The sequence below is a fragment of the Hippoglossus stenolepis genome, chromosome 1, assembly GCF_022539355.2.
Source record: "Hippoglossus stenolepis isolate QCI-W04-F060 chromosome 1, HSTE1.2, whole genome shotgun sequence".
Lineage (NCBI taxonomy): Eukaryota > Metazoa > Chordata > Actinopteri > Pleuronectiformes > Pleuronectidae > Hippoglossus > Hippoglossus stenolepis.
In genome coordinates, this window is record NC_061483.1 from 29222288 (window position 1) to 29248439 (window position 26152).

At 39.1% G+C, this 26152-nt stretch overlaps 1 protein-coding gene across 1 annotated transcript; it reads left to right on the top strand.

The window, feature by feature from the left end:
• On the top strand, nucleotides 1-25872 carry LOC118105354 (CD81 antigen). Its single transcript, XM_035153039.2, has 8 exons — nucleotides 1-210; nucleotides 9003-9117; nucleotides 17594-17691; nucleotides 19016-19090; nucleotides 20077-20193; nucleotides 21547-21645; nucleotides 22941-23024; nucleotides 24080-25872. The coding sequence occupies exons 1-8, from the start codon at nucleotides 130-132 to the stop codon at nucleotides 24140-24142; spliced, it is 732 nt and encodes a 243-aa protein (XP_035008930.1). The 5' UTR covers nucleotides 1-129; the 3' UTR covers nucleotides 24143-25872.
• The last annotated feature ends 280 nt before the right edge of the window (nucleotides 25873-26152 follow it).

Sequence of the window (26152 nt, forward strand, 5' to 3'; positions counted from 1 at the left end):
CTGGGTGTTGCCTCGGTCTGGGAGCTGAAGTCAGACTCAGGATCCCCGGTTGAGACTCAGCTCAGTACCCGTCGTGGAGCTCCGCACTGCCCCGTCGCCACCGTCTGGTCAACTCTGTGCCCAGTGTATATGTCTGAAATAACCATGGGAGTCGAAGGCTGCACCAAATGTATCAAGTACCTGCTCTTCTTCTTCAACTTCATCTTCTGGGTAAGCTCGCGTGGGCTTTTCTGTTGTTGTGCGCGTGGTTTTCACACGCTGTGTGTCGGTGCAGGGCAGCGCCGCCCCTCTTTGTAGTTAGCGGGCCGGGCTCGTTTCGGCGGCCGAGCCCTGGATGAATGGACGACGCTGGATGAGACCAAAAACATCTTTACACGAATCTAATGTAGTCCTTTAAACGGTTTACAGCCGTGATTCATCATGACCACACTAACCGGAAGAACCGTGCTACAGCCCGTTTTCACCACTACGGGGAAACATGGCGAAATTAGGCAAATCAAATAAAGTGACTCAAAGGCGAGTCTTAACTGGCCAGGTTCCACCGAGCTGAACACGACACACCAACACGTAGAGTGGTTGATAAATCAGAATTAAACGAAACGGATTTCTATAGACAAGTGTAATAATGTGTGTGTGTAACATAAACAGGCGCTTTAACAGTTTAGAGTTAAATCTTCTTGGCGCATTCGGTAGTTTGTTCGGAGAGGAGCTTTGTTTGGACTAAATCCTCCTCCCAGGTGTGTGTGTGTGTGTGTGTGTGTGTGCGCGCGTGTGTGGGTGTGTGTTTTAAAAGGGGGGGATTCTTGGTGGTTTTCATTTGGTGAGTCAAGGCCCTGTGCTTGGTGATGGATCATGGAAACGTTTGTGGGTGTTTAGTTTTACTCTCCTTACGTAAGAGCTGCTGCTCTCACTTTGTTCTCAGACAACTCCTCATCTCACGTTTCTTTCTCTCTTTGGTCCTTTTTAAAATTCAGCAGTCAGAGCCTTGATAGAAAAGTGGGGCTCTCTTGTTATTTTTTTTAAAACTCCTGAGAAGAGACTGGTGCAAAACAGAGAAGAAAACAAGCCTAAGTGTTTCTTAAACCGAGACCAAAACCACTCGGTTGTGTCAAGATACAGGAAGATATAACCACAAAAATGCCATCCTTTGCTCTTCTCTCTACCCAACCCCACAGTGGATGCAGACAGGGGAGCACTCATTACTTTACCAGTGTAACAAATGGGGCTGAGCAGAATGCTTCAAAAACGTTAATGCTTTGGCCACTGCCACATCAATCAATGTCCAAATCAGTATTCACATGCCTCATTTTAGTTAACTGATTATTATATGTGCACAACTACAAAAATTCCAATGTCCAATTAAATAAGAAATAGTAATATACTGTGCTTCACCGTTAATTTTTCTTGTTACTCTCAGGGAAGGACATTGGTGATGTTGGTGATAGTTTTGTGTGTCATGTGGCACAGTCATGTTCCAAGCACTGGCATTGGGACAGGGACATGTGACCACATGACAGTTTTACAAGTTAAAAATATTAAGTCACAACTGCTAAAAAGATGTGGCAGATGTGCCAAAGGAATCAGGCAGATCTACAACCAGTTTAGCAAAACTGGAGAAAATATGACCGTATGATCTGATAAATGTGGACACATGTTTCCAACTTGGAGAAGTGTTTAGTAGAAGTCATATAAGCCAATCGTGAGTTTGACGGTTTACTTGATTTAGCAACCGGAAGTTAACCGGAAGACAAAAACAGGTATAGATCAAGTGATAAAAGAGGCGGACAACATGCGTTGATGTTGACAGCAATGGAAGAGGCAATGAGGCTCAACCCTTTTAAAGAAAGCTAAGGCAGAAAAGTCATTAGTTTTGCATTTGGCCATAAACCAAAGAACCAATAATAAGTTAAACCTACTGATGGCTCTGGATGAAAATCTCACTTAGTTATAACTTTATCCTCAGAGGGACATGAATGTCTGTATCAAATTACATGGCATGCCACCCAATAGCTAAAGCTTAAAGTCAAACCTATGATGTTGTTAAAAAGAATAGAAAGCCTTTATTGTTGCCATGGATATCTGAACCACATCTCATGATGATCCTTGTAATAATTACTTATATCTAAATTGAAATACTTACTCAGTCTTGAGCAAAGTGGTTGATAGAAAAAAACATAAAATATACACAGAGCAAGTTATTATAGCACAATACAATTATGAAAAGAAACAGAAAATCGTCTCTTTGCCCATGTTTAAGTTCATTCTCTTCTAGCTCACATTTTACCATCTGTCTTTGACAGTTATCACTGTGGGACAGCTAATGGTGGGTTTTGTTTGCAACAATTCACATACATGATCTTGATCAATTTGACCTGCAATCGTGAAAATCGTATGCAGAATGGGTCGAGGCATTTTACAAGACATCAGTGTTAATAGTCCTGTAAGTGCCACTGGCTGACATGTTCCAGACAGGTCTCCCAGTTTAGAAATAGCTTCATTAACAAATAAGGAAGCCAGTGGGGAGAGTTTCGAAGGGCTGTACTCATGTTGTTACACGTGTTACATTTTTTAAACAACCCGTGTTCTGGTGCATTAAAAATAAATATGTGTTGCATTGTCCTGATGTCCTGTTACACATGCATAACATTTGCTGCATCATTGTGTCTCAGACAGCTGTAGACACTTTAGTTATAGCATTGCAACAAGTTATTACTTTCATTATTGACTGATCTTTTTTTAAATTTATCTCTCACTTAATGAAATTCACAAAATATAGTTACAAACTCTTTAGTTCTGAGAGCACAAGGTCTCTTCTTCAAATGTCTTGTTTTGTTAGCAACAATCCAAAACCCAAACATATTAAATTCTCAATAATATACAACAGAAGCAGCAACGACGTAGAAACTACAACCACAGAATATTTGCTATCTTTCCTTACTAAACTAAGTAAACTTAACTAGTAAACTAAACCAAGTAATTATTATTGACTCGTCATTGTTTGCAATTGTTCGTTAAACGTCAATTTGTTTGTCCCTTCTCTTTTTTGTATTTTCAATAGCCCAACCAGACAATTAATAAAAACATTAAAACTGCATTTCCTTACATCTTATTGTATAAAAATGTCTCTATAGAAATGCTTTTATATGAATAAAAATATAAATACAGCCAGTTTTAGATCATATTCAGAAACAACAGTCATTATTGTAAGCTAAATTATACTGTCAATTCGCCCCCAGTGTATTTCATATTGTGTTACACTATAATTGATTGTAAACCAAGGATAATTGTAATTATATACTTTTTTTGTTATTGTTTAAATATATTAGCTTTTAATTCAAGCAGTAGTCGTATTTCTAACAAGCCACTAAAAGATGTTGGAGACTGACAGGAAAAACTGTTACTTCCGATGGTGTCCCCCTGACAGCCATTATCAGTGAAGAATGGCAGTTTAAGTGCTGCTGTTGAAAAGCGACTGTGATGACCAATTGGCTCTGTATTGCTCATTGCAGGACCATCCTTCAGTGGTAAGAGACCACAGCATTAATAATAAAGCTACAGTACCAACACTGCCATGTCTAGATAGTGAAGGGAGAAAGCAACCAGGAATTTGCAGACTCTAGATCTTCAGACAGTCCATCCAGTCTTGTGTTGGGACACACACTGTGCCCTCTCCTTCTGGCTCCTGGAAGAAAAACAAGTAGAATAGAGTTGACCAGACCCGAACGAAATGTACTGGATTATTTCTGCTCTTTCCGAGAGCATCGCCATCACAAGTCAGTTGGCTCAGGGACAACCTGGCACCGGCTCTGTTCAAAGTAAAGTGTCATTATGAAAGAAAGTTTGTGTTTGGAACTTTTAAACTAAGTGAAAAACTTTAGCTTTTTCTTGTTGACTGCTGGTATGACAAACCAACCACCTTATGTTATCATCCCTTTGATAAGGGTGGTTGGTAGCCTGTTGCCACGCTGACTGCTTTTGTTCCTGTGAAACCAGCAGGGCTGAGGTTGTCAGTTTTATAAAGTTTTCTTTCTCTTGTTTAGTTAGAGTTAAGTGATTGAGATTTGGTTTCTTTAATTTCATTAGGCTATGTTTTTAACCTTGCTATTTGGTTTGCCATCAGCCCCCTGAATTGAATTCAATGCAGTATTCATATCACACCAAGTTCAGTTAGTGTGGGTAGTATTCTGGTTATGTGATTGCTTGGTTCATGGAGTTGATGGACTTTCTCCTGTTGCGTCCCGGTTACCCCTGTGATGAAAATAACAAAAAAGGGTGTGTGTGATTCATACAATATATAGACCCGGATATAGTGTTAGTAATACACCCGAAAAGTGACTTTAATGTGATTGCATTACAGCATCCCTTTAGGTCTGTCTTTCTTTTTAACACATTAGGGCTTTTAGTTTTATTGGCTGCTCTGAAGAGCTCTGTGAAAGGATCTGTCAGGGCAGACATGTCTAGTCCATCTGTAAAGATGCTTTGACTGCGATGTGCCGTTACTGAGCAGCCAAGAGTGCAGGCTGCCTCTTTAAATGGGAGACCTCCTGTTTCTATAAATCACACTGGACACTGAGAGGGTTAAGAGGCTACATGGGGTCGAAGTGGGGGTTGGTGGATAGGAGGGGGATGCCTCTGTGTGGTGGTATAGGAGTTTTATGGGAACAGCAGACAACACCCAGCCCCCACTCCCCCTCCTCCAGCATGCCCAGCATTCTACAAACCCCTGTACTCTGGCCGGTAGGCAGAAATAGACACTTGAGGGAGAGCTGGCAGGGAAACTTGTCACACCACGTGCTTTTTGAAGAAGCAACTTTATAGTTTCAGTATCATTTCACTGTTGCACGTGGTTAGTAGAGATATTTCGATACCAGTACCAGCGTTGAAAATGCCTCCAATACTGCAGAGGAATCTGTGTACCGATCCATTACAACATCGTAGATGTGGTTTCCGGTAGTGTAGCGTTAGCAGGAAACTAGCTGTCAGTTTTTGTGTCAGCAATCTGGCAGCAATTTGTTAATAGTGTCAGTAATTTGGCAATATTTCACACTGGAAAGTCCCACAAGTAAAATGGCCACATGGACCACATTCAAGACTGTAGTTTCAAGCTGTTTCAAGAAATTAATTGTTGTGTATTCATAGGTTTATTTATTTGTGTTCTTTTTCAGTTACGATTGTCAAACTAGATTAGAAGTTCTATGGCATTCATTCTTTTATATGTATTTGTTTTTTAAAAGGGTTTAACCTAAGTCAGGCTGTACAACCATGATAGCAATCATCACTTCCATACACAATCAGTCACATACAACTGTTAAAATACACTATTTAAATATATTTTTTAATGCACTGGTATTGGATCAGTTCACTGTATTGACCTGGTATTGGAAATTACCATCCCTTTCTTTAGTGTGAGTTTATACTTTCTAAATTGTCTTTTCCTAATTAGAATTAAATTCAGTAAGAAGTTGGTGTTTAATAAAATATAATTTTGTTCTTATTTTGACACCCCAGTGTCTTAGATTGTCATCTTATTCAGCTTATTTACTGAAGAAAATTTGTAATAATTTCATTTCAAAACAGTTCCCAACAAAATACATGTAAATCCTGGCAAATTAGGTTAAGATATACCAAGACAAATACACATGATGAATACTTAATTTTATAAAAGTGTAAGGCTGACAATGAGTTTAGAAAAACAATCCTCAGGACTTTCCTGAAAACAGCTAGGAACTGTCGTTGAATTGTTACATAAACACGAGTATGCTAGTATGTTGGACTGAATCATACCAAAGTACTGTGTGTGTATATGTGTTATACATCATATCACATCAACACCTTTGGGGACAAATTTCAGATTACAATCCAATCAATTGGGGACAAAATCTGTGTCCTCAATTGAAGAAAAGGCATATATTTGGTTCAGTGTAGTCTAGTGGGAGGGTAATGTTTTCGGCTAGACAAGTAGTAGTTATGCTTGGAGTAAGACTTTAGGAAATTAATGTAGGTCTATGTGAAGTCTGCACAGGTGAACTATTGTCAATATAGTGATGCATCCACACTACTCCAGTGTAGAGTCTTGTAGCCACTAAAGCAGAGAAGTTAGAAAACGCTGCTGACCTTGTTTTAGTTTGAAAATGTGGCGGTAGCGGTTTTGTCTGGAAAGAGAAGTGGAGATGTTTGGAAACGATGATGTAGACAGAACCACTTGCTGATTGGGTCTTTTCCGTCATATCAAGGAGAAAAATGATTATTTGAGCCAACTGCGACAATTACTTTGTCCAGCTGGGCGTGCATGTTAGTATGGGCGGGAATTAAAACTGATACTGCACCGATACAGAATTAGTTTGTTTTCAAACAAAAATGTAGTAGTACACAGTATGCAGGTGTGGCCTTGAAGAGCAACTAATGAGTTCTGGAGATTCCCCACTAACAACATTCACAATAAAAGTGATCTCCCAGCTTGTTAATAATAGATGTTGTCAGGCTGATTGGTCTTTTCTGAGGTTAAGATTGGGTCGTGTACCTCTTCTTGGTGTACAGCATATAAAACAAGGAGAGATAAGTGAAAACACCTTTGTCGTTGGCTGAGTAATCTATTTCAAATCCGATAAATTATTTTATGAAGCCTGAATGAGGTTTGACAAATTAGTCCTTTTCAAAAGGCCCTTTTCATGTCAGACAACACAGACAAAAATTCCCACTAAGCTGAGCCAGTGCATGCACAATGCCAGGGCTCTGTTGCTAAAGCCCTGAATTGAATGCAGCCATTATTAATGACCTGAGTTTAATCTGCTTTTCCTGCTGTGATGTGTCAAAATATCTGCAGTTAAAAATAATTGCTACAAAATGCATGTTATAATACTTTATTGGATTATAGGCTGAAACTAGCTAGTTAGTTTCAGTCAGATATTCATCTTCAGATTTTCTGTTGAAAAATCAGTGGTAGTCAGTTTATTATCATAAACGACTAAACATATTTACAACTAGGAAGCTGTAACCATGATATTGAGAAATGTTTGCTTTAAAAATGTCCTTAATTCAAGTAATTGATCAAAATTTACTGTTCAAAAAAAGACAGAGTGTCACTCAGCTTCAGCTCTATCAGACCACTCAGTCAAAAGCAGCCAAGAGAGTGTCTTGTTAGCATGTATGTTAGGCATGGGCCCTGAGTCTTCTGACTAATTCCACTAAATTTCATTCAAGTTTGAGGGATTTCCCTGTCTAAAACAGTTAAAGATGTCAAACAACCTATACCTTGACTATGTCTCCAAGGCCATCTTATGGATTTGTGATTAACTAGTTTATTAATTTCTAGCTACTGGCTACTGATATCTGTGTCTGTGTGAGTCACTCCCTTCTGAGTGTCCTTGCAGCTGCAACTAAGTTGGAACCAAGACTCTACCCCTTAGCCTAGTTACATTTGTTGAGATAATGAATTTCAGTTTTGTCCTGTCTGGGTTCTCCCTCCATTCATCATTTATAAAAATACTGTTACTTACACCGCTCAAAAAAATCTGGTTTCATGTGCCTTCATGTACTTCAGTGACTCATCTCAGTGGTAAGTCATGTGGTCGGTGGGGAGTTCACTTAAAGTGTGCATGTGTGTAAGGGTGTGTGTTGTGCTGGTCAGTGGTTTATTTTACCGCTGCTGTGTGTAGTGATGCTTGTTCCTGTGTGCCGGTTGTGGTGAATGCTAACTCTAGTTATATTTAGGATTTCTTTGTCCTGGGCTAAACAAATGGGCTCAGGAAGGCCTAAAGAACAATACATTTCAGTAGCAAAGTTACATTGCAAAATGTGCTAGGTTTCCCTGAGGAAACTGTTTGGTAGATGATGTCAGGATAAAAGTGAACAAAGAGTTCCTCATGTTGACTGCTTTGCCTATAACCTGTTTGTAAATTTAAATAATTTATACTTAATCTACAGGAATAGTTAAATATTTTGGGGATTTCTCTTCCTTTTGCCAGAGTTAAATATAAAGGTTTACTGAACTGAGAAGGTTTGCCAAACATTGCCTTTAAATATTTGGACTAGTTGTAGTTCTTGCACATATTTGCTTCCCTCTAAGGATTAGAGCAATCAAACTACAAGTCCTGGATACGGAACGAAGCTGAAACCTGACAGTTCATGAATGCTCGCATTGGGGAAAGTATTAACGTATTAACCGACATGAGCAAAATTCGGTCGGTTTGAGGTTATAAATATCAGTTTCAATAAATGTCCGGCCTAATTGGGAGGTATTGGAGGTAACTGTGTTGGCCCTTTGTTCTTTGATAACACAAGAGAAATCCAGGTTAGCTAAATCATCCAGCTCTAACTCTGTCTAACACCGGGAAAGAAGTGTAATTCCCAAAGTATTGACACAAAATATCCCTAATTTCCTCCTCTTCTCTGCTTGTGTGTCCTAAAGCCAGTGAGAAGAAATAACGCAGAGAATGAGCGGAGCTTGGGCTCTCTAGTCATTTTCTTTGATCCCCCTGTAATGAGAATAAGTGATGCTGTCCATAAAGCTACTTGATGTTAAAAGGTGCATCCGGATGGTGGATACTAGACACCAAAACCACTTCATCTAGCAGCACAGTTGTGTGTCTGCTTTCAGACTCTAAGTTAACAGTAACTCAATATCCCTTTTACATCCAGCTTGTGTGGCTTGCTTTGATATGAACAGAACCTCACTTATTTAATGTGATTAAAGAATGAAAAACTAAGTATACGATTTTGAGGTGCCTATAATTTTGGAGTTAAAAGAAAGAATTGGAGAGATTTCAATTAATCGTTTTCTTAAGTGGGATGAGAAGATTGATACTACTATCTCAAGCTGTTACTTATCTTGTTGCACAGACTGTTTTTACACTAGGGCTTATGTAAGGATGAACATATGAGATCTAACCTGTTAATCAGTTATCTTTACAGGTTTGGATATTGTTTCTGTTTAGCAGAATGTTGTGCAATTAACTGAATTGAATATACAATTAATTAATAACATGTTGTGTTGTACGTGTTAGCTTGCAGGAGGAGTAATCCTGGGCGTGGCCCTGTGGTTGAGACACGACCCCAAGACAAGCAACCTGCTGGAGCTGGAATTTGAGGGAGCCCATGCCCCCAGCACCTTCTACATCAGTATGTGTCTAATTCATATTTTCTCTTTGTCTGTCTCCACACTGTCTCTTTCTCTAATGGTGAATCTCTTCTCAAACACTCTGAACACACAGGTCAAAGTATGTGTTTCTGGCTTTTTAGTTTATTTGCATTCTTCCGCATGGAGACACTGCTTTGTCCACTAATCGGACAGTTAACATAGTTACTCTGTGGATTTAGTCAAATTAAATGCCCATACACTATGCTCATATTAGGGTGTTCAAAACAGCAATACAATTTTCAAAATACAAGTTGATGTTTATCCTGACAGATTTTCTGATCTCTGCAACAGACCATACTTCTATATCAAATCTGTGTTACCCACGTTTAAGCAGGTTTACTTTTCATCATATTACTCATTGGAACCTCATTGATGAACGCTGTTGTAAAGAAATACAGTCATACGAAAAGGAAACTTCCCATAGGAACAGCACAGCTGTATCCTGAAACCATTAATGGTACATCATTCCTTTAATGTTAAAGTGATAGGTCTACATTACCAATTAATGAACATAAGTGTATATCCTTCATCTACAAGACTCTATTGTTTAACCTCACTGTGATATTCATTATAAATTAATTAAACGTCACTTTTATTTGAACTGCTAAATATTTCAAATAGCAGTCATAGTATTATATGTATGTTTGTAAAGAGATTTACTTTGTTGTAACTTACTCTTTGTACACCAAATCTTTGGTTTGAATTAATTACATACATTCTATACATGCACAAAATCACATAATGAATTGAAAGATTGACTCTTTGGTCACGAGTTTTAACTAAATGTAGCCAAACAAACAACTTCTTTGACCTGATGTCAGTTAGTCTGGACACTGACACCAAGTAAACATTGAGTAAATGATAAATTAGTTAGACCACAGTGTGCATTAGGTTGCACAAACGCAAAGTTCACCGGTAGTCTTCCCTTCTGCCAAAAGTAATAGATTAAAGGCTGTTCGTGTGGCCCTTTGTTCATTACTAAAGTAACACAAGTGATTGTCCGACCAATGACAATTTGATCGGACAACAGCACATCGACCATTCAATCGGCCACCACAGAAAACAAGTTCTCCAATTTTTAAGCTCCAGCAAAAGCTTCGACACCAAACAGTTTCCAGCTCATTTTGCTCTGTGCCCAGTTCTGCTTGGTGCGTGTGGTCTGTGCTGCACACAAATATCATTTGTTATTCGGAAAAGGATCTGTTGAAGTCTTACAGTGAGTCCTACACTATTCCCCCATACACTCCACAGCAGTTGAAGTCGCCACCTTTCAACCCTGATTAGACTAATGGCTGTCAATCATATATCAGAAAGGATGTGGAGCCATGTTCCTTATTTGGATCTGAAGCCATTTACAACAACTGGTAACATTTATGACAGCCGCCGACATATAAACTCACAAAACATTAACCTGAAATTAATGATGCACGTACAGTGCAGGATTTACAGAGCTGACCCCCAGTAACCTGGATGTGAGACTGTTAAACTGGTGTGAAAACCATTATGATTATGTGGGGCTGCCCCACCTCAGCCACATCACCAGCTACTTGTGACCAGGTCTGACAGAGGACACACAGCTCATCATATGACTCTGAAAAAAAAACTTACACCCCCACACAACTCTCTATTCGACTCTCAGAAGAGGTTTCATGGCGTCATTTGTTACCTGACCTCTCCGACTCCCTGTGCTCACTTACACACTAATTTAATACAGCTGAAGTCACAATAAAACCCATCTAATGAACATGCTTTTCACTGTCTGATGTCAGACAACAGAACAAGTGTGAAATAGAGACTGAGAGGCGACCCATTAAGACAACATGTCATGCAGGAGTCACTTCCAAGCTTCTGCTCCGCACAGGCTCTGCACAATCCTGATTTTATAATCACATCGCCTGACAAACTCGCTAAACACATAATTTAAGGACGACAGCTGTGCTAAGATATTGGCTTTATTTATATGTAAGACGATCCCTCAGAGAGAAACTTCAAGTTACAGAATGTGTTTCTCAGCCATTTTCCCTAGGAACTCTGAATGTGTTCCTATGTTTAAATCAGGTCTAGATCTTGTCTAGAGTTCCTGTTTTACACAATCAGAGATATTCAGCATGAGACATGTCCTGCGTTACTGGAAATACTCTGTTACATGCCCACTGACTCGCTGTGCATCATCTGGATAGTGATCTGCTCTATTCACACATCAGCTCAATCAGACAGTACACAGACTTTGTGTTCAGGAGCTGGTAGGGTTAAGTGCCTGGTTCACCTGAAATGAGCGTTTGGGTTCACACATACATCTCCAACTGAACTCAAGAAAAGTTCAGGGTTGCTTTGGATATGTGAAAGCGGCTCTTTGGGGCATTCGTTTTCGACTTCTGCTGACTTCAGCTGACATGATGATCAACATGAACTGCCTGGGACTGCAGCAGGGGTTGAGTGTAAGAAGACTGAAGTCAAGCCAGACACATTCTACCTCCTGTAGTTGTCAATTAGCTCAAAACAATGACTGATCCCCCACAGCCCTCAATGTTGTTGTAAATCATTTTCAGGTCATATATATAAAAGTATGAAGACATTTTCAGGTCATACATAAAAGTTAGAAAACATCTAGGACAAAGGATTAAAGTGTGTGAGTGAAAGGTCATGAAAAACCTGCTGGAGCTACACTGATAGAAAGATTAGTTGTTTCTGTTTTATTGAGAACCATAGACTCGGCAACAAAGAAATAAGGGCCACCATATTGGGATAGAACTAGGACGACGAAAAGAAATATGGACATTACTGTTTTTGAACTAAAAAAATTCAATTGCCAAAAAGGAGGAGATCAAATAAATTGCATCCCCTTTGGAAAAGATATGAGATAAAGGATCTTGATAAGAACAAGCTACATGTCACAATGTGTGTCAGTGAAGCCTTAAGCCAAGTAGGACAAAATTCAGTTGTCAGAGAGTGACCACAGCCCCTGACTCAGAAAACTGCAGCTGCCTTGCTCCTACAAGGTTTTAATGTCACATGATATTGGAACATTCTTCAGCACCAGCGAAAGTTGAACAAGGTTCCTAACCAGCATGCATTGTTTAACATTATTCATAATAGGCCTGCTTAGAGCTGGAATTAGCATCTGTTCTGAGTGATACAATAACAAGTGGACAGCTCTAGGTTTAAGACCTCAGACCACATTTGGAGGTGTTGGCCATTAAATTGTCAAAGACACAAACACGTTGATATTGGGAATATCTGTAGTCGGGTTTAGAAACAATATGATTTGGTCTTTGTGGACAGAAATGGTGTGTTTATTTTGCATATAGAGCGAGGAAGTGAGATCCATTTACAAGTGATCACAGGAGGTGCATTCTAACGCCACATGTGAACTGACATACTGTAGATTTGTCACTAGGTGCTCTTTTCGAAGAAATGTGCGAGTGGTGGAAACTCCCAGAATTCTCCATCGTGACTCACGCACTGTCTCACTGACTGACTCACTCACTGAGAGACGTTCGGTGCTGTGGTGCTGCAACGTCCAAAACAGTCGACTCGAGGGGATGTTTGAAACTTTGTTTTTGTCGTACTCTGAGGCTGCATAGCTGTGTTCAGTGAAAAAGGGGGGAACGACTAAGGAACTTTCTCTGAAACAGCCTCAGTTATCACATCTTACCCATTACATAAAGCCTCCCTCTCATTCCCAAGAAGGGGAGAAACAGCCCAGTCGGTGCAGGAAAGAATTCCTCACTAGCCGCCACCCCCCTCCTCCCCGGCCCCGGCCCTACCCCTCTTCTTCCCTCCTTTTTGAAAGTTTTCCTTTCCTTCACTCCGCTCGGTTTCTTTCCACTGTCGTTGCCCATTACTTCCCCATCTGGTTGTGGTTAGTGTTCCAGTCGCGCTGTCTCACTTCTCCTCATTTTTCCTTTAGTCCTTCCCTCCCCCCTCCCTCCCTTTAACTGTGTTGGCCCTTTATTTTCCTCCCTTCCCCTCCCCCTGTCTTCGTCTCCTGCTGCCAGGAACTTTTCAATATGAACTCCTTCATCTTCTTTTCTTTTCTCTCACCCCTACCCACTCACAATTACTAAATGGCGACCAACCTCTTGCTTTTCTGAAGAATTAGACTTATGGTACATATACTTTTGACTACCCTGAGTATCACTGAAATCTGTTCCCCGAAAAGTCCCAACGTAAAAATTATCAGTTGAAAAACCCCAAAAATGTTTGTGACATAGTTAGCGACTGTCACGAGAATGGTGGTTGATGCCAATCTTGACCATGGCTACAAATGTTTCAGTTTTTATCAGATAACAGACCTCAGTAGTGTTTCTGAAAACCAATACAAAGCCTCAATCGTGTAACTTCTGTCGGACCAAACATATTTGGCACTTGATTTAAATAAAAGATATTCTGCTTACTGTATTTAAACTTACAAATATGTGTCCTCTTACGGCCTACTACATTGTACCGAGATTTAGTCAAAGTTATTGAATGATTTTCCTCAAGTCACGTCCTCATAATGAGGAATTAAAGGTCATAATATTATAAATAGTATAATACCTCCTACCTGTTACATGTAAATGTAATGTGTTCATGAGTTTGCTGTTGACAGGCTGAGGTCTTTCAGTGTCCTCAATAAAATACCATCTTAAAGGTCTTTTCTTGGCCATATCCACCACAATCTCAAGTCAGAATTGTGGGTGTCTTTACATGGTTGGACTGCAGTATACATAATAAACTACCGAAATATAACAGGGAACAGGAAGCAACAGAGAGGAAGGCTTCATATAGTAAACAATAGTCGGATGACTTCAGCAAAGCAGCTAATTGCATCTGCATGAAAATATTTGGACTTTCATTGTTATGTTAGCTTCATCACCTTAGGGAAACTCCCTATTGGAGCCAAACCAACTCTATTGACTGACTTAAAAAACAACGGTGGATGTGGTTTCTTGCTCATTATAAAAGACAAAAAGGGTTTTAAATATTTGATGAATCTCTAAAAATACAAATATACATTGGCACACAATCGTCTGTGTAATATATACATTTCTTTGCCATATGTGACCTGCCCCATCCACAACGACAGTGCAAACTCCATCCCTGATAAAAATTGTGGAATGTTTAAAAAAACTAAAAGTAGACTTTGAAATATTTGCCTTTCTTTTCTTTTTTTTTGCTAAAGAAAATCACTGGATCAGCTGCTTTCTATTTTTTATGTCCGAGTGAAATATCTTCCAAAATATTGGATGAATTGCCATGAGGTTTTTGTCAGACATTCATGGTCTAGAGAGAATTACTTCCAATGAGTTTGCTTTCCCTTGTCCTTAAAATTTGGGCCCAAGGTTTCATCTACACAATTGAACAAACTGTGATACTGATCGTGTCTTGACTTTGGTTTTTGTTCCATCAACAAGTCAAAATGTGTTTGTCTGATACTTTGGTTTATCACTGAATACCTGCAAACCCATTGACATTCCTGTCGGCCTCAGCTGTAATTGGTGTTTAGTGCTGTTTAGTAAATGTTAGCATACTTAGCTGAAAGCACCACTGTGCCTAAGTACAGCCTCCAAGAGCTGCTAACATGGCTGTAAACTCTTATGAAGAGTTTAGTTCATTTCCAGCCTTTCAGAATCTCCATGAATACCCGTAATCTACCAGAAGATAGTGGAAAAGTCTGCCAAAACAGTGCACACTTCAGTTGGCACACAATCTTCCCTCTAACTGCATGTCTACACAGAAAACATTTCAGCAGGGGGTTTTTGTATGTCACACCCGTCTGTGGCCCTGTGCAGGGAGGATCCAATCACAAGTGGACAGCTCCAAGTACGTCACTTCGCACCTGGCATAAGAATCTGTCAACAGTGATCATTTGTGGGTAGATCTCACTTCCCTGCTCTATATACAAATACACAAGACCAAATGATTGTTTTTAGCCAGTCAGACACATGAACTGATAAAAAATACTTTTTGTTCATTATGAAACTGTAGCAGGTCAGAGGACGTCAGCTGAGTAGCTGGTCCTTCAATTTGGCCCAGGACACATTTTGGTTCAAACAGCTCAAAGAATGTAACCACATACGTCCCAGACCACCATCAAATGTGGTCTGAGTGATCAGATTGCTATTTTGTCCTCACTGCGTGTTCAGAAATGTACTTAGAGCTGTCCACTTGTGATCTGATCACTCAGGATAGATGAACAGGGCATGAAGTGTAAGTCTGTTTTCCTCAGTTATCAAGTGTGTTTGTGTAGTGGGCTCTGGCTACTTCTAAAGCACGGTTGACCTATGCTCAGTACAGCACCTTAAAGCATCTGCTAGTTAATGTGCTGCTTTTGTTGTGCCTTTTTTCCCAGATGAAATGTAAGGCACACGAACGCACATCTCAACACACAACACTCTGTCTCCATTAAGTACAACCTCAAAATGGTGTGGGAGTGTGGGGTTTCAGACATCCCAGATGCACTTTGGTTCAAAAACACTTCCACTTATAGAGCTATAAAGATTAAAAGCCCATTCTGATAAAAATTCAAAAGCTAAAAGTTTGGGAACCATTTCTTATCACTACTTACTTCCTCCATGATCGCACGTCATGTTGTCTTTATGCAGCATCTCATGGCAATCAGCTCCTCCTCAGAATGAACGGGGGAGATACAGAAGGCCTGATGGATGGAAGCAAGGGTGGATCCATGAGAAAATTAAATAAAGACGGACAGAAGAATAAATTTAAGTAAATGGAATTATTGCGAGCATAATTTTGAATGAGCAACTGTATTATACAGAAAGGACGGGTGGTGGTGTAGCAAGAGAGGGAGAGGCTGAGATCGCCAAACAGAATTGCAGGACGACTGTGTCAGACTAGAGAGCCACAATGCAAGAGATTGAAGGAGCACTTGGTCAGATGCCAAGATATCAATTTATAAATTAGCCTGAGTATGTGAGTGGCTCTGTGGGTAGAAAAGAGATGGGGGATGATGTATACGAGGTACAGGAGCAGTTAGTGGTCTACAATCGAATTTTGTCTGAGCTGACAAGCAGGAGTAATGATGCTGAGACTGAACACAGAGAGAGCTGCATTCACAACCATATACACTGACGTCCACATTTGTACTTCAGTTATTCATTGTTCACCAGAAATGATTAAGATGGATAGAATTGAGTTGGGTAATTTGTTATTTTGGAAGCCCAAAAGTTATCAATCTTAATCAAATAGAAAAAGACACAGTGGAATAAATTATATGAAAAATACATGAATAAAATTATGAAACACCATGAATATTAGTTGAGTTTAATCTCAAATTATTGAAAACACCTTGAGCTCAATTATATATTTTATATTTTATATTTTTTCTTATAATTCCATTTAATATTGAACACTTTATTGGTAGATTTTTTTGTCATTGGGGTTTTGTTAAAGGATGCCTCTTGCCTCTACATTTGTACAGCACCATTATATTTGAAGGGGCTCCTAAGTTTGTATTTTCCTCTTCATCATGGGCGTGTTTGCTTATTTTGTTGGCTGAAGCAACACTCATCATCAGCTAACGCTAATATCTGACATTTCCGAGCCTTTTACCGGCACATGAATGCACAACCAATTAGCGTTTGACTTCTCAAATGTGTATGCGCGTTCAAAAGCATTAAAACCATATGTAATCACTGTAATAGATGACCTCACTTAAGCACTCCGCTACTCTGTTAGTAGAATGTTTTTTTCATGTTTACTGCAATGAATGGAAACTAAACTGCTGCGTGGAGAAACCTGTTTAACAATGTAGGAAAGTCTTGAGCCATTATTTATGAGTAAAAGTTGCTAAAACAGCAGAGTGGTCTTAAAAGAAAGGGGGAAAAGTGAAGTGATTTTCTGTTATGTTTTTTTTCTCACAGACTACTGAACAAATTCAGAAAGGATAAATATTTGTATGAGATCCTTTTATATGTGCTTAGAATTTATATTAAAACCCACAGAACAGCTATAATATAATACCTTGTATCTCCTCTCCAGTTCTATCTTTCCATCCTGCTTAAAATGAAAACAAAACTAAATATACAGATTTGGATTTACACCACACACCTCCTGAGAAGAACAGAGCTAAGAGAAATACTAATGACTGTTTCTGAAGAGGCATTTGAGTACATTCTCACGTCTTTCTTTCCATGCTGCACCCCCTTCATTAGCCACACAATCTTAATCTGCAGTCATCTGATGGTATAACCACGAGGGAAGGAAAAAAAGAAAGATGTGAATTACGGAGCATGCATACTTTGTGTAAGAATACACAGAACAACTTCCTGTGAGCAGAACTGGATCATGACTCATTGGGTTTTTTGCACAGCTTCCCTTGCAGTTTCCATCCTTTTTATAGCTGATTACTTCTTCCCTCAGTAGCAGAATGTGAAGGTTTCTAAAACCTCTAAATGTATGTGTGTTGCCATGGATACTAATCAGTCAATGTTTTCTGTCCATCTATCTGTCCAGGTGTCCACATCCTGATCGCTGTCGGTGCAGTGATGATGGTGGTCGGTTTCCTTGGTTGCTATGGCGCCATCCAGGAGTCTCAGTGTCTTTTGGGAACTGTGAGTCACAATCACATCTATCACCTTTAAAGGTTCCCTCTGGAGTATTACACTCCTAGTAGATTCATGGAATTGTTTGCCAATGAGTGTGTCCTGGTTGTGTTTTTTCTTGCACATGACGACGCACTGATGATATAACACACAGACCAAGGTTTTACAATATTATACTGATCAACATGTGAGAAGGTAAGATGCCAAGATTAGCAGGATAGTACCTACAAAGTCAGGGAAGAAGACGACTGCAAGTTGACTTGAGAACATGGTTGCAAACAATGCTGAGTTTGAAATACTGAAAGTTCCTCTCTTAACATTGTTTAAACCCCTTAACGATAGAGTTACTTTCCTGTATTTATTCTAGAGGGAGTAACAGAGAGAGTATTTAATATATCACCTGTTACAAGCTACCTTAGCTAACTTTAACATAATGACATTAAGCTTCACTGGCTTCTCTGATAGCCCTCATAATACTACTACTGTGAAATCAGCATTATCAGAGGCTTTCCATTACCCCACCCTGCAAGTTGTTGTGATTAGGTTATTAAATATGAAATATGAGACCCAGGCTTTCTGATACAGTTTTTTTAGAACATCATAAACAGTGCAGAAGATAGAAATACTCTGCCATGGTGTTGACTGATTATTATGCTCATTATATGTCTTGTATCATATTAAAAACTTGTGTTACATGATTAAAATGAGATTATCTACATAAAGATATACAGGAGTAGGGGCATTTGTTCTGCGTCTGCAGTGTGGTGTCAATATGCAGACACTGTAGTGGACTAAATTATGCTATGGTGGTTTCATAAGGATCTGAAAATCTTTTACATGACACCTAAGTGGACACGTCACCCAATATTAGCCCTATTTCCACACTGGGCTCCAGCCATCATGCAGGCCTGTTGAGTAAGTATTGCACTTTTAAAACACACATTTAGCAACCGAAGTATTTCACACAGAGGCTCAGACACTTTTTTAGGCTGTTGTTCAGCTGTGTTTCTGGTTGTATGTGTTATTTGTGCTGTTTTCACTGGGCTTCACAATACCCATAGACTGTATAGGGAACACCCTGCTCGGAACAGGAAGGGAGGGGAGGTGTAGCCACAAAGCATTTGTTTTGTGTTTAGATGCTAGTGCGACATCTAGTGGCGATGAATACCTCATGTGTAACCTTTAAATAAAGCGGCTTTCCATTTTTCAGGGAAGAAGTGCACTTGATGTTTGTTAGACCTCTAGAATGCTCAATGCATTTTACTTAATAACACACACACTCTTTACAAAACATCTCCTCAATTATCTTATGTTTTTCTGTCCTCTCCTGCAGTTCTTCGCCTGCCTGGTCATCCTGTTCGCATGTGAAGTTGCAGCTGGAATCTGGGGCTTCATGCACAAAGACACTGTAAGACTACAAACATGCTAAATGAAATAGCTATTCAACATTGAGCCCCAAAGTACAATAAAAACAGTTGCTTTACAAATTATTATTATTATTTATTTATTTAGACCCTTTTTCCTTTTCATACACTTGATTTGATTTTATATAAATAGATTTTGTCACTGTTGCCCTGTAATGTACACTCAATAACCAAAGTGAAAATATTTTAATAATTTATCCAAATATTTTAATAATCAAAAAAAAATCTCTCATTCACAAAAGTATTCAGAAGGCATTAACTCAGTATTTTTTTGTCGAATCATTTTTCTGATCAGACCAGAGTGGTCATCCTTCCAGGAGGTTCTCTAAATCTCTGCAGAGGACATCTGTTAGAGTGTCGTGGTTTGGTTCTTGGTCCCCATCCTGACCAAGGCCCCTCAGTCTTGGTTCAATGGCCAATTTAACCCATTTCAAAATGACTGACACCTCTGAGCTTATACATGTAAAATTAAATTATCTCTCAGCTGTCCAATGTTGTTTTGAGTATGCAATTTTTTTAAGATTACCCTGTAAGAATATATATTATTATACTTTAATCTGCCATACATGCATGTCTATCCCAGTTGTCACCTCATTTATTTCCAATACAAAGCATCTTGATTTCCAGAATCCTCAAAGATGCCTTTTACCATCTGGATTTAAAAAAATTCGATTTTTAAATCTAATTTACCACATTGTGACTGTATTACCTAATCCAAACAGAGATGGTTGCCAGAAATGACATTTGTGCTCGTTTGATTTACCATCAGTTATGGAAGCTCTGTTCCTGTTTCTGGAAAGCCCTTGATGTTTGTTGCATGTCCATCCTGTCCTTCTTTTTCAAACAAGTACAAAAATAGTGCTTTACTAATACTTAAATCTGACTTTTATACATCTGAGCTTGAACTCGGGTAACAACACCATTAAGTTTTGAGTCAGAGCCCACACAAATATCCTTGCTTCTGTTTCAGGTGTCGAAGGAGATGATCAACTTCTATGACTCTGTGTATGACAATGCCATGACTACAAGCCTCAGTGACCAGAAGAAGCAGACGACTGCCTCTGTGCTCAAGGTGTTCCATGAGACGGTAAATATAGAATCTATCATTTATGTTAATATAAAATATAAATGTACTTCTAGGTTATAAATGTCAATCAAGATTTATTTTTATTTTCAAACATAAATTAACCACATGCTTAATTTGTTAAAACCATCTCCTATAGGTTGTCAGGTCAATTTTGCACAACTAAAAATAAATAGTAAAGACCCCTGTGAAGGCTGGGACCCTTCAGTGGAGCAGCAGGTGTGCAACTGACCTAGATACATATGACATGTAATACTTAAACCTCGCCACAAGGCAGAGCTGTGTTTACTACTGACACACTGTCGGGACAACAATAGCACAGTTTTTGTGTTTCAGTGTCACAGTTTGTATTCTGCAGTTTGTCTTTAATAAGCTTTTATTATATTTTGTATTGATCAAACACATTTCACTCATTTAAACAACAGCGGTGCACTGACTTTGATATAGCTTTTTTTCTAAAAAGCTTCTGGCTCCAAAGGTCCTTCTTTTCATGTTTCTCCTACTATTCATTATTATTTTGTACACTGAATTTTGCTAATACGGTATTTTTTTTTACGTTGCACATACATTTTTTCTCTCACATGTGGGCGCTTATAACCAGCCTTAGTGTCAGTGACCTACGGATGCTTCTCCAAAATTGGGTCAACAGCTCTGAAAACAAAAAACATGATAATCTAAACTTGTGAAACACATGAGTAATATAAGATAAGATAAACGTAATGGATCCTGCTTGGGAAATGTACTCGTTGCAGAATGAGAACACATCAAAGTATGAAAATAGAATGAAACATATATTAAATAGAAAATAAAATAAAATGGAAAAACTGAAAATATGTACATTGTATACTAATTTCACTACAGAAAAAATATTATGTATAGAGAAACGCACTAGAGTTTGTCCTTGTGGGGAACACCCTGCTGCTAAAAGTTAACTTTGAAGAACAATACATGGCAGTAGAGCATTGAGCGTCACAGTCATTCGTAATTATAGCACAAGTGGAAATGAAAGTATGAACACTAGAGTAAGAAAAAAATACCATCCTTATTTCTCATAGATTTTATAAAATCAGAGGAAATGTACAGTTGTGACCTGATGAGGTTGTGGTCCACGATTGTAGTGGACCACAACCTCTATCCCTGAGGTCATAATGGTGTTGTCCTGTATGATATATGTCCTTATACTGTACCATGGGTCGTAATCCAAAATGTGTGGGTCTCATAAGGGTATTAGTTTTTCTTATTGTTTCACATGAATGAAATTATGTATGATAAATAAGGCAAAATTAAATATTTTCATATAGAAATGAGCTTTGAACACATTTGTAGGATCTTTACTATGTTGTCTTTGTGTTTCAGCTGAACTGCTGTGGTAAAGGCCTGGGGACGTCGATTATGACGACCCTCACAGACTCGCTTGGCATAACTGACATCTGCCCCAGCAGTAAAATAAACGTCGTAAGTGTCATCTTCCAGCTCAACTGTTTTATCACCACATGCAGCAACTGTGCAGGAACGTAAGAAAAACTGACATTTTGAGTAGTTTGCATTAAAGTATTTGTCAAAACCCAGATCATTAACAAGAACAAAACCACGTCACCGCAGCGTATTCCTCATCCTTTTCATCGGGAGCCCTTCAAGTTATCTGATCTGCAGATGGGAGAGGAAAGAAATATTTGTCTGACATACAGAGTCTTTATAAAAAGTCAAATTGGTTTGAAATGAATTTGCACATGATTCGTTTGGAACACAATACTTATAAATACACAATAAATGTAGGAACAGTTCAACAGAGAAATATGCTTATTCACATTCTAACAGATTCAGAGTCAGGTGAAAGGATTGATTCTTTTCACACATCTGTGTTGTGTACAGAGCTGGAGCTGAGAAGTTATGAGCTTATATATCTTGGTGTTAAGTTTTGAAGCCTGGGTGTGTAGCCAACACTTCTGAATCATATTAATTAACAGGCTGTATCGTGTGTTAAATCCATACACAACAGAACAAACTTCTAACAATTTCAGTGTTTGCTCAGTGGACATTTCCATCCACAACAGAAATCTAAAAACAACAATTTGTGGTTAAGGGAGGAGTCACGTGTTGGACCAGATTCTGGCAAGTCCCGGCTCCTGGCTGGTCTCAGGAAGAAACAGCTACAGCTCATGACTCCCTGTGAAAACCACAACTTGTTTTACTTTGATGGTTTTGTATGGATCAAACAAACAAGATATAATATTTCATTAGCGTGTATACGGTGCTGCTAAATTCATTTGCTCTGGCTTGAGCTCGATTACAGCACATGCATGGTATCAATCTTCTCATCCTTCTCTAGGTAAGAAAGGGAATAAATATATTTCCCACAATGTCAAACTGTTCCTTAAACGTGATCAGTTACACCTGTCTGCGGAGTCGGGCCTGAAAAGAAGCACTGATCTGCCTCTATCATCACTGTTAAACTACGCATGTCCTGTGTGAGAACATAAATCTCAACAAGCAACTGTATCTCATAAGGCAGGTCTTTGTAAACAGGTTTTAAAAGATATCAATAATTATCTTATTAACTCCTGCTTATGTGCATTTGCCATAATACACTGATTACAGCCCTGAGTGAAAAAGACTAATGACTGTAGAATAATACCTAAATACTAAAACATGGATCTTAGTTTTCTCTTTATCCTCAATCAGAGCAGGTGAGGTTTTATTGCTGTTTTGAAGCAGATATAAATTCATGTTTTGATGTTTTTCCTCTGCAGAGTTGCCACACAAGGATCCAGGAGCTGTTCTCAGATAAGGTTTACCTGATCGGTATCGCCGCTCTGGTGGTGGCAGTTATTATGGTGAGGACATGAAGCAGCACGTCACTGATGTCAAACCTTAAGCATGTTTGATTTAACCTCCACCACATGGTGACGCGTAGTCATGGATGTGGGTGTTGTGTGGGTCAACGCTGCTCATTCATTGATGCAATGAATAAATGATTATAAGTACAATGTATAAAAGAGATCATTCAAAATTGATGCTGGTTCAGCTGCATCAGTAACCTAAGACACCGATACAGTGACTGGCACTAACTTCAACAGTAATCACTACACAATGCTTTACTGATAGGATTTTAAAATGTCTTGTTTCTTTACTATGCAGCTTCGTAACAGTTCTTTTGTATGGCCACAAAACAGGGAAGTAATGTTACCAACGCTTAAACAGAAAATAAAAACATGTCAGTAAACCAGAGCAATTAACAGATAGATTTCCTGCCTGCGCCAGTAATGATCTACTTCACTGGGCGTCTATACTTTTGTTTCCAACATTTGACATGTTCATATTCCCCTATATGAGTGTCATTCAAACAGGAGTAAATAGTTTCAATGGCACATGAATATACATTAGGCTCGTTGGTGAGTGTTTTCTTTACCTGTGAATGTGGGAAAGAGTCAACTCCTTTTTATAAGGAATTGTGTGGTTCAAGTGTCTCTTAGCAGACATTGAGTCTTGTTGTTTCTCAATAAATCGTTTCATGATGTAAGTTCCCCTAAAACCATTACCCTGTATGTCTCTTTAGTATGTATTAACGGTTAGCATGGCCCGGTAGCTTGAAAGCCAGCTATGTTGTATGACAAAAGTGCCGGCACGGAATGCTGGGCACGCCCACAGTCAAGCATTGACCCAACATATACAGTACATATGAGTCCAGTCTAATAATAATTAGTATCGTCTTTTTGATACTAAAAAAACCCCAAACATATTTCTCAGAATGTCAAACCATTGCTGTAAGTTTTATTTGGATTGCTGCAGTGCTTATTTAGGCTTGAATATTGCTTTGATGGAACTGACAATTGTAGATTTTTTATAGTGGATATCTAACCAGCACCTCTGTGTATGTTCCTCCTCTCAGATCTTTGAGATGATCTTCAGCATGGTGTTGTGCTGCGGGATCCGCAACAGCCCGGTGTACTAAAGCTACAGGGGGGCTGCCAGCAGACGTGCAAATGAAGGAAGGTCGACGTTGCAGTCGCTGTCTCATTCACTCTCTTTTCTTTTATAAGCAGGAAACTTCACATATATATTGCTTGCTGGATTTAGTCAGCTGGTTGAGAAGACAACGTAAAAAACACCCTCCATTGAGCATTTTCATGACACTGTCGACAAATGTTTTGTTAGTCACAGATGCTGTTCTGCATATTTGACCAGTTCTATCCTAATCTGATAAGTAGATTCGTATTATATCACACTGTCACACATAAATTTCTCTTACCAGTCCTGGTGCTTTAATCCTTTAGGGATTCGTTAGTTGTTTACTGCCTCCTTGCCTATGAACATGCTCTTATATTCTTGGTTTTATAGATGTTTTTTTTTTCACTGTTATGTATAAACTGTATATAAATATATATATTAACAGTGCTTTATGACTGCATGAGCATGGATATTACAGTAAATTCTTCTCCTGTATTCTTCCTGCACTCTGCTTATTCAGCTTGCCCCAGACTGAGACCAGATGATGGTTTATTAGTCCGCCACTAGCATCGGCCTCACCACACCACGTGGAGTGAACGTAACACAAACGCACTCCCCCCATCCCACAGATCACTGTCTTGACTCAAATCCACATCAGATGTAAGATGAGAGGGTCCATACCACTCTCGTGTCTTGGGGTAAAAATTTGAAAGCTAGAGCCAGTGGGTGACTAGATTAGCTTAGCATGAAGGTTGGAGGGAAGAGGGAATGTGCTCTGGAAGTGTTTTTGTCCAGGTGCAGAGACTTCTGGAATCGACCAGTGAAAACTCGCACCTGGCCCAGCTGTAGTTCCATCATATCCCTCCCCTTAACTATAATTCATCATTAATACGTAACCAAGTCATATTCATCGCTCGTGTTAATACATTTGTCTGTTTCACACATTAATGGTGTTTTTCAGGGCTGTTGTGTAAAATTTGATATTGCAAGTGTTTATGCTCTTGTGTCTGCTCTTTTTTTAATAGTCTCAGGCTAATAGCAGTGCTGATGTTTGTAGTAGTAGAAGACAGTGCAGGCACATTAACACTCCAGTGTTGACTCCACCTGGCAAATGAACATGCTCACTATTTAGTCCAGTGGGGTGTTCTTCCACCACATGAGCTTAAAAATACGTGGTGCTGTGGTCTGTTCCTTCTTGATCCATCTGCCACTGACATTTACGCAGCAACGTGTCATAAACACATACTCACATCGAACCATCTTGTCATCCCGTGTAACCCTCCATATTATCACAGCATTTGTCTGCCAACTAAAACTTGTCTTGTTAACATCTCATACTTAAACTGAGAAGCAGTAAAAAGTGTCTTGTAATATTTACAGCTCTGACGTATTGTACTAATGAAAATAATGAAGGCTGTAAAAAGACAATATATGCCTTTTCTCTCTCTTTGTATTGTGATATCTTTGTCCGGTACGTCGTCAAAGGAGTCAGAACAGAGGGTGGAAGATTTTAGTGGCAGTGCGGACTGGGAGGAAATCAAACCTTCAATACATCCTGAGCCAACAAAACGACACCCACTAGCTGTGTGTCTCTGACAGAGTCTGTCCATGTTGCTGCATGTTGAACCTGGTAACACACTCAGTCCTCACTGCCACTTAAATCTCAACCCTCTCTACTCTTGTAGACTTTGGTTTGCCCAAATATAAAGGGATTAAATGTATTTTACAAATAAATTTGAATTGGTCTTGTGTGTTTCTTTTGGACTCATTACATGAAAGGTGGATGATAAATGAAATGTTATGCCACAGGATAGCGATAAGGTGACTAGAAGACTATGAAAATCTCAGTCAAAATCTCTTAAGGGTTCTTAAGGTTTTGGTTGTTAACTAAATCACAGATTATAGAAGGATCCAGCTCCCAAAGTGTCTCAATTGCCCCCTGGTGGCTAGCTGCAAACCCCACCTTAAAGGAATAGTTCACTGAAAAATGGGAGCACAGACATTTCGGCTAAAA

What these genes read in the sequence shown, in the direction of transcription:
- LOC118105354 (XM_035153039.2), top strand. Translation starts at nt 130, where the DNA reads ATGTCTGAAATAACCATGGGAGTCGAAGGCTGCACCAAATGTATCAAG. An exon ending in CCCCAGCACCTTCTACATCA is followed by an intron (nt 9,118 to 17,593) that starts GTATGTGTCTAA and finishes CTATCTGTCCAG; the next exon opens with GTGTCCACATCCTGATCGCT. An exon ending in TCAAGGTGTTCCATGAGACG is followed by an intron (nt 20,194 to 21,546) that starts GTAAATATAGAA and finishes TTTGTGTTTCAG; the next exon opens with CTGAACTGCTGTGGTAAAGG.